Source organism: Meleagris gallopavo, chromosome 22, assembly GCF_000146605.3.
Source record: "Meleagris gallopavo isolate NT-WF06-2002-E0010 breed Aviagen turkey brand Nicholas breeding stock chromosome 22, Turkey_5.1, whole genome shotgun sequence".
NCBI classification, from domain to species: domain Eukaryota; kingdom Metazoa; phylum Chordata; class Aves; order Galliformes; family Phasianidae; genus Meleagris; species Meleagris gallopavo.
In genome coordinates, this window is record NC_015032.2 from 10557774 (window position 1) to 10566347 (window position 8574).

Below are 8574 nucleotides of genomic sequence, written 5' to 3' on the forward strand. Positions count from 1 at the left end.
AAAAAAAAAAAGGAAATCTGGGTACCTGTTTTATTGATGTTGTCTGTAAAGTTGTAGGAAGATTATTTTATACCAAAGCTTTGAAGCAAAACATTCAATCTGTGAAGTGAATAGTTCACATGGAGTCAGCATTGGAAACACTGTTCAGAAGTGACGTATCTCCTTGTCACCGTGGAACTGCTCCCAGTGCCACTGGCATCTCAAGCTAAATATTGAGAGTTAGGATGTTCCTTGGTTACCTTGGAAGGTCCAGACCTTCTTTGCTGGGAAGCGATGTGTTTGTTAGGCTCTCTTGATTTTTTTTCAGGCTGCATTTGTTTTTATGGGGCACTAACAACCAAGTAACTCCCAGGAGTCTCTTTGGTTTCAGTCCAATGAATACTAGCAGGTAAATACCTTCAGACATGCTGGTATAATGGTTATATTTTCTGTTAGGTAGTTGGGCTCAAGAAAACAATATGATTTAAATAACTTGAAGTATTTTGTTAGAACCATTTGTATATTCTTAAGATGTGCATGTCTAAATGCCCCAAACACATCTGTTTTTAGGACCTGCTGCAAATCCGGTCATACGTATATGCAGAAGAGCCCAACATTGATATACACAATTTTGTGGGAACCTTCACAAGGGTAAGTCCTACTTACATCTGCTTGAAATAATAAACGTACTGTCTTCTGTGCCAACCTGCTGAATACCAGCAGGATGCCAGACTTCTTTCAGGAGAAATGTGAGGTCATGCTCTTCCTTGTGCCTTTTCTCTCACTCTCTTTTCTTGTTTTTTTTTTCCCCTCCATAAAATACGTGAAATAAATCTGAAACAAGAATATTGTTTTTGAGGCTTTGACTTGGCAACAGTGTCATGGGCTGCTTGTGATGCAGGACCTTCCACTGATGGCATTAGGTCTGAACGTTTGGGCTGAGGTTGGTACTTATGTATGCGTGGTGCTCAGAAGGAAATCAGCACCGCTGCAGTCTCTGTAGGGTTAAAACCTTTTGCCTGTGAAAAAGCAGGGGTTCCTGGTGAGCTTCTCATTAATCCCTTTCTCTTTTTTAATGCATAGAGGCTTTCAGGAGGAGGTCTGTCTTCATACATTTTCTTCCAACCCTACTTTCTCCACTGAAATCAAGTGATGCTTTTCAACCTAGGCAGAGATCTCGCTGGGTTAATGAAAATCCTCCATCTCTCCTAGAAGCCCTCTGCTGACAGAGCATCCCTCTGCAAGCACCCATGTGTAACTCCAACAGCCTACTGCCTTTTAAATTACTGACGTGGTTTCTTATTTCCCCCCATTGTAGGAGGACAGTGACCCTTCTGTGAATGAAAGCTTAAGCATAGAAAACACCCTGTGGGCCAGCACAGTGATTGCATCAGGTAAGGCGGAGGCACGTGTAAATTATTTTTAGGGAATATGTTAACAATTTTTAAGGGTCTTTTTGTAATGGAATAATAATATCTGTCAGTTGGAGAAATTAGCAGTTGGAGTGAGGTTTCCCACTTGTCCTAACACCTCTGGGGAGCCGGACTGGCGGCTAATTGCCTCTTGGACGTTCCTAGATGAGAAAGAATTGGAGTGGCCTTTGGGCACTTCTCTAGCATCTAGGACCAGAATAGCACTTAATTGCTCTCTGCATTGACATCCTAATCTGTAGCAGAAATGGTGTCAAATAGATTCTGGTAACAGAAGCTAAGATGAAAGATTTCCAGGTAACTGCTTCCACTGAGTTCATCTTACATAGTTTTAAAGAAGGAAAAAAATACAATCTTTGACACATTTTAGTGCATGTGTACGATAAGCTTGAAGGCCTGAAATTAATCAGTGCCCTCCTGCAGAGGCTTGTCAAAGTAAAAGCCTTGCTCCTCTCCGCCTAGCATGCCTGTCAGGACTACAGGACAGCACTCAATGCTGGAGGAGAGAGAAGTTCTGTAAGCAGTGCTGCAGTTGAAGCTGTTGAGAGGAGGGGCTTTGCAGTGGCAGTACCATGATGTGCCTGGGATTGGTAATAATGGGAAGGAACATGAACTCTGAAAGATTTTTGTGAAGTACTGGAAAGATTTTCATTTTCCCTTTTAAAAGCAGAACATATATTTTATTCCTTTATGTTTCCATCTAACCCTGCTCAGGATCCTCTTTGAAACATATTACAATACTGTTGCAGTGATGTGACCAAAGGATGCTAAAAACCTAGTCATCCACGTACAGTTTGGCCAAGTAAATAGTACTTATGGATTAGTAATTGCTATGTAGAAGGTTTCTGCCTTCCTGCTTTCTGCTTGCAAACACTTTGCCTGGGGCCGGGCGACTTCCAACGCCCAGCTGGCTGTGTAATGCACTGCTTCAGTCCATCCTGCTCTGGGGCAAAACCCTCCTTCCTGAGTAAGAGCAAAGCTATTTGTACAGATAGCTTTGAGAGTTCAGCTAGAAAGAATAACATTTGCAGATATTTTTGTCATTTCAGCTGGTGAGTACAACAGTCTGCCTTGGATAGCCATAAAACAATCAGAAATACTCTGTTTACACACACCAGCACGCCTTCAAGTTGTTTTCCAGACCTGGTAGATTTTTATCCCTCAGTTTGACTGACTCGACTGATAGAATATCCGTTTTTGTTTCTCCTGTGGCAGTAATAAATAGCATGTTGCAGTTTATTTCTGCAAGAAGAAAATGTGAATATCATTCTTCCTCTTCCGTAAGCAAACGCTGTGAAGCCGTGGCGCTGCCATCGCTGGGCAGCCCTTGCCTGTGGGATGGAGCAGAGCTATGTGACTTTCTCCATCCGCTGCTGTGGTAGGAGGGTCCGACTCTGACTGTTTGCAGTTGATTTGGAGTAGCTGTGCCATCTGCTGATTTAATAGTGGTGATCTTACCCCTCCTGCCATCTGGCTACAGTGATTTGTTTTGCTTTTTATTTTTTTATTATTATCTCCAAAGGAATGTTTCCCAGCATTTTTAGTAACTGCCTCTTTTGAGTTAAAGTTATTTAAAAACAATACACTCTCAATTTAACACAATTGTTAAAATTTTGGTCATTAGTGGCAGCAGCAGAATAGTGGTGTATAAAATGGCAATGTATCAGCAACAGCACTTTTTTTTTTTCCCTGAGTGGTGTTTTTATCCATTTTTATAGACCTGTAAAATTTTCTAGTAGCAACCGGTGTTGGCAATAGCAGCTTTTAAACTCGTGACTGCAGCTACTTTTTGCAAAGTCTTTAAGAGAAAGCTGTAGAAAAACAGTGATTTATAGTACCAAACTGTGTTATATTTCTGCAAAAAGAAAAGGGAGAAAAATGCTTCTCTCAGATCTCTAGAAACTGCAGGACATGGCATTAAAATACATGGGCTCCCAGCAGCTCCATCTGTTGCAGTAAGGTGGGAGTTGGTATGATTCACCTCTCAGGAGGAACAGCAATTAAAGAAATACTCAGCTAAGACACAGATTTAAAAATAAGGTAATTCTATCTTTAAAGCATTTGGAATTTGTTGGTTTTACTCTGATTGTGGCAAAATTCACCAAGAAGGAGCAATCATATCCCAGAGCACCCATTTCACGTTGAAGTAAGGCACGTTTAGCACACCTAGGTGGGATTTGGGGTGGTGGGAACAAACAACCCTTCCTCCTTCTTTGTTTTTATTTATTTATAGGCAGTAGTGACAAATAACTTCAAAAGAGATGGGGTCAGGAAAAGCCAAGCCAGCAAAGCACGCAGCTTCTCTCTGCACGCTCCTCAGCTGGAGCAGCTTATGATGCTGCAAGTCCAGCCATAAGGGCGGTGTGGTTGGAGACTTGCTGACTCCTAGTAGGCTGTCTCCTGTTCAGCATCTGTGTTTGCATGGATTCTACAATTGCAGATAACTCACCTTTCTGTCCTTGTTACCATTGCTTTAGGAGTTAACCTGCTAAAAGTCGGTTTCAAAACTGAAGGCTATGGATCTAGCAAGCATTTTTCGGAGAAAGCAAGCAGAGGTTGTACTTCTTAGGCTGACGCATATTCTGCTTTGTTTAGGTACTGTTGTGGGAGTTGTCCTCTACACTGGAAGGGAGCTGCGCAGTGTGATGAATACTTCAAACCCAAGAAGTAAGGTAGGGCAAGAAAGCAGTATTGTAATAACTAAACTTGGCAGTAATTTATCATTAAACAAAGAAATAAGTCCATCCAAAGACAGATTTTAGGGACAATATCAGATGAACAATGATTTATATCTTTGAGCCTGTTGTTTAAGATAGTTACCATATCAGAGCCTGTTGTCATCTTTCTTTTCTCTGAGCCTGTTGTACATGTAGCTGCTCGCTTTTTTAACACTGCTGGTGCTTAATGACTAATGCTGATGACTTACATGGTTATAATTGAACAGTCCCAAGTAGAATGGGAAAGCTTATTTTGCTGTGTTCTGCTGTAGCAAAGCTAAGGCAGGGAGTGGGGGTGTTTATACAGTCTGCAGCTTTTGACAGCATGAGTCTCTTCTCACCTCTTCATGCATTTTTCAGCTTCCAAAGGATGGAAATCCTATTTAGTAGAGACTCTTATTTAGTAATCTAGTGTTTTGGTATCTAGAAATCTAGTATTCATTTAGTATTTAGTAATTTAGTAATGGCAACAATATTGTTCATAAATTCAAATACGTTTGTAGTGTTTTAAATGAAAAATAAACGTTGACTGGTGAGGAATGGCTCTTTGAATATAGGGGCTCGTTCCTTTTGTGAATATTAAATTGAGCTGACAACTCCAATGGTGTGATTGGAATGTCTTGATTTTATTTCTTCAGATTGGTCTTTTTGATTTAGAAGTGAACTGTCTCACCAAGATCCTGTTTGGGGCCCTGGTGGTGGTCTCACTTGTCATGGTGGCCCTTCAGCATTTTGCTGGCCGTTGGTATCTTCAGATCATAAGATTCCTCCTCCTGTTCTCAAACATCATTCCAATCAGGTGAGTCAACTACTAATTCTTCCCAGCAAGATACTGCTTCCTCTGCATCTTCCTCCCTGCTTCTAATGTGAACAGACACGTGAAGTCTTATGTATTCCTTGTTTGACAACTAAACAAATTTAGAAATAGAAATTGAATTGCTGTTTGAACATAGGAGTTGCTTTGTTGTTCCTGCTGAGTTTAAGTGTTTTCATTTGCCCACTGTCTGAGCACGCTGGAGTAGGCTGCAGGTCAGTGATTTAAGTCCCTGCCTCTGTGTTTGGACTGCCTGGTTACTCTGATAAGAACAGAGGAAAATGCAGAGGAGAGATATTTATACAACATAGGACCCAAATGCCTTTAAAGGGACTGAAATTTTAATATTTAATTGCACCACATCAATAAGCAGATTGTTATTTTCAGCGTAGGTCTGGGATTCATTTCTGTTCCATTTCTAACCTGCTGTCCCCTTATCAATCACAGTGTCCTTACTTGTCTACATTCATCATCCTCACAAATTACATCTGCTCTTCTCCATGGAATTCTGTCATATATCTTTTTGAATTACAGTACCAGTGCAGCAGTGTGCAGTTCTCCCCATCTGCTGCCCAACCACTCATTTTGAACATACTTCTCTCCACACTCTTTGGCTGCTCAGATGCAGCGCAGAAGCCCTGTGCTTTCATTGCACTGTGGCAATTCATAGCAATTTTCTTCCAGAGTTTTACTTTAGATATGCTTTTTCTCCCTTTGCTCCTCCATAGTTTACGTGTGAATCTGGACATGGGAAAAATTGTCTACAGCTGGGTGATCCGCAGAGATTCCAAAATCCCTGGGACCGTGGTTCGATCCAGCACTATTCCTGAGCAGCTGGGGAGGATATCCTACTTGCTTACAGATAAAACAGGTATCTATATAGAAAATACAGCTTTGACTCGTGGTATGTTGTTGTTGTTTGGCTTCTGAAGCATGCTGTTAAACCCAAAGTTGAAGGTAAACGTAAAAACCACTTTTAGAGTTAGTTTTCACAGCTGGATGAAGGTAGCCTAGGTGTACGGGCAGAAACATGCCATCGGTCTGCCCACTGCCTTCCTCACTTCTTACAGCTGGGCTGATTCAGAGGACTAAGCTGTAATCAAAAGCTTTGTCCAACATAAAATCTTGGTCCTGTTCCAGTTGTTCCCAGAAGTTGTTTTTGGTCCCAGCAGGACCAGAGCTATGCCTGCAGCTTTTCCTGGCATTGGCTTTTGGGTGAATAGTCTCATTCTGACTTACTGGTACAGGAATGTGCACCACAACTTCCCAGGAGAATTTGCCCTGAGATTTCTAGTATTGTCACCTTCAGCCTCAGCCTGTGCTGAGAGCCTGGTGCACTGATCAATCCAACTGCTGGACCAGTTTCTCTTGCACTTGGGTACAGCAAGGACAAGATTATGCCTTGCAGAATAGGAATGTGGTCCACGTTCCATGTTGATGCTGCTTCTGTTACAGGAACTCTTACACAGAATGAGATGGTCTTCAAGCGACTTCATCTGGGCACGGTGGCGTACGGCCTTGACTCCATGGATGAAGTACAGAGCCACATATTCAGTATATACACACAGGTAGAATTAAATTGGATTGCTTGACTCTTTATTCACTTTAGTTTTCCAGGTTACCAGACTAATGGTGAATTAATCTGACAGGGATCTGCCTCTTACACGTTAGTTTTTGGAAAAATCACAAGGTGACTGGATACTTAATACGTAAATATTAACCTGATTGCATTTTACATTCACTCATAGCTTGTTTTACATCCACTAGTCTTCAGATTCCAAGTGCCATAGTACTTGCATGGGTCTGCAAGTGCATGTGCTGTATCCTGAGTTCAGACTGTAAAATAGTGCACTTTTATTTAGTTATTCACCACTTACAGCAACCACAGCATTTGCTTCACTGGCAAATTAACACAAGATAACATTTACTGGATTAATTGCTGTTTGAAATACTGTGTACTGGGGAATTAATAGAGGAAGAAGAGCCATCAGTACTAAGTAAGCAGTAACAGAGAACTATACTTAAATTAAGAAAAAAAACCCAAAACACGCAAAAAAACCAAACTCCAGATTTATTTTCTGTCATTTCATACTCAATCTGCAGAGAAAACTTGACTATCAGTTAATTATTTGCCAACGTTTTCAATACTTATCAAGAATGTTTTGATGGCTGCCTGTCCTGCTACGAGGATGGTGCTGCATGTCGGTCCAAATGCCCTTCAGCACCTTCAGGGCTTTACTGTGTTTGGTTTGGTTGAAGCCTGTCGCAACAGTGCTGATGAGCTGTGGTAGTAAATCAGAAAATCCCGTGTGTTGTAATCACTACAGTGTGGAAAGTAGCACTTGGCATTGCACTGAAGGACGTGTCTCACTTAGCAGTTATGGTTGTGAAATGAGAGCCCCTGTAACGAGAAGCATTTGCAGGCAGCGATTCATTTGGAGATGTAGTCCTTACTCTTTGCTCTTATTTTTACCACGTTGTGGCCTTTGACCTGGAAGCGAAGCTTTTGTCCTCTTGACACTAAAGGTTAACAGAGCAGGAAGCTGGATTGCTGTGTGTCCCCTCTTCCACCAGGATAATTTAGTAATTGTGCAATTATCTGATGAGTCCCATTCTGATACTAAAAATAGTATTAAAAATTAAATGAACGCAATTAAGATTTTCTAGGTCCATACAACTCATGTGTTTTCTGCTTCCAGCAGTTACGTGCTCTTGCACGTGGACCCGGCTGAGGCACTGACGTTCTGTGGGGGCACGGTGGTTTCACCAAGTCCTGTGACTCTGGCCTGGCACCCATCAGTGTTGGGCAGACCTGTGTCCGTGCGCCCTTTTCTCACGTGTTCTCTAAAACCATAGGTGATCTCGTTGTGCGTACCTTCCTCCCTCAGTGACACTGATAAAGGAGTTGCAGGGTGTTCCCAGCGGTGATCAGAGTTACAGTGCACCACGAGCACATTTCATCCCCAGGGACACGAGAGCTTACATATTACGTGGTTTTCACTGAGGTAACGTCTCAGTCAGAATCGTTTTCTCTGCAGTGAGGCTCTGTTCTCCTTCCCTATTAGCAATCTCAGGAGCCGCCCGCTGTGAAAGGCCTGGCCTTGGCCACCAAGGTGCGCAAAACCATGAGCAGCCGCGTGCACGAGGCGGTGAAGGCGATCGCGCTGTGCCACAACGTGACGCCGGTGTACGAATCCAACGGGGTGACGGACCAGGCTGAAGCTGAAAGGCACTACGAGGACTCGTGCAGGGTGTACCAGGCCTCCAGCCCCGATGAGGTCAGTTTGTAAAGTTCGGCTTGTGTTCCCACACTCGCGTTTTGTCCGGGGTGTATTTTGTAGGTAATAAATTCAGTTCCTCTGACCAAGGTGGAAGTTGTGCCGGGTGGCCCTTCTGTCTGAGGAGGCATCCCTTCCTGTGTGGGTGAGACGGACCTGGGGCAGCACTGCAGGGTGACCCACGTGAGAAGGAGGTTCGCAGCCTTTGGGCTGTGCTGTGCCATCTTCCTCCAGCTCCTGGTCCAGCCAGGGCTGCGCGTGGTGCTGCAGTAGAGGCAAACTTTGCAGCTTGTTGCTGAGCCTTTTACTGGTGCTTCTTGGATATACCTTCTTTGATGTGCTCACAGTTTAAAAAA

At 42.9% G+C, this 8574-nt stretch overlaps 1 protein-coding gene across 1 annotated transcript; it reads left to right on the top strand.

The window, feature by feature from the left end:
• Positions 1–404: 404 nt before the first annotated feature.
• On the top strand, positions 405–8461 carry LOC104914095 (probable phospholipid-transporting ATPase IIA). Its single transcript, XM_010722643.3, has 8 exons — positions 405–410; positions 550–630; positions 1298–1373; positions 4005–4081; positions 4765–4925; positions 5669–5811; positions 6396–6508; positions 8006–8461. The coding sequence occupies exons 1-8, from the start codon at positions 405–407 to the stop codon at positions 8228–8230; spliced, it is 882 nt and encodes a 293-aa protein (XP_010720945.1). The 3' UTR covers positions 8231–8461.
• Positions 8462–8574: the final 113 nt, after the last annotated feature.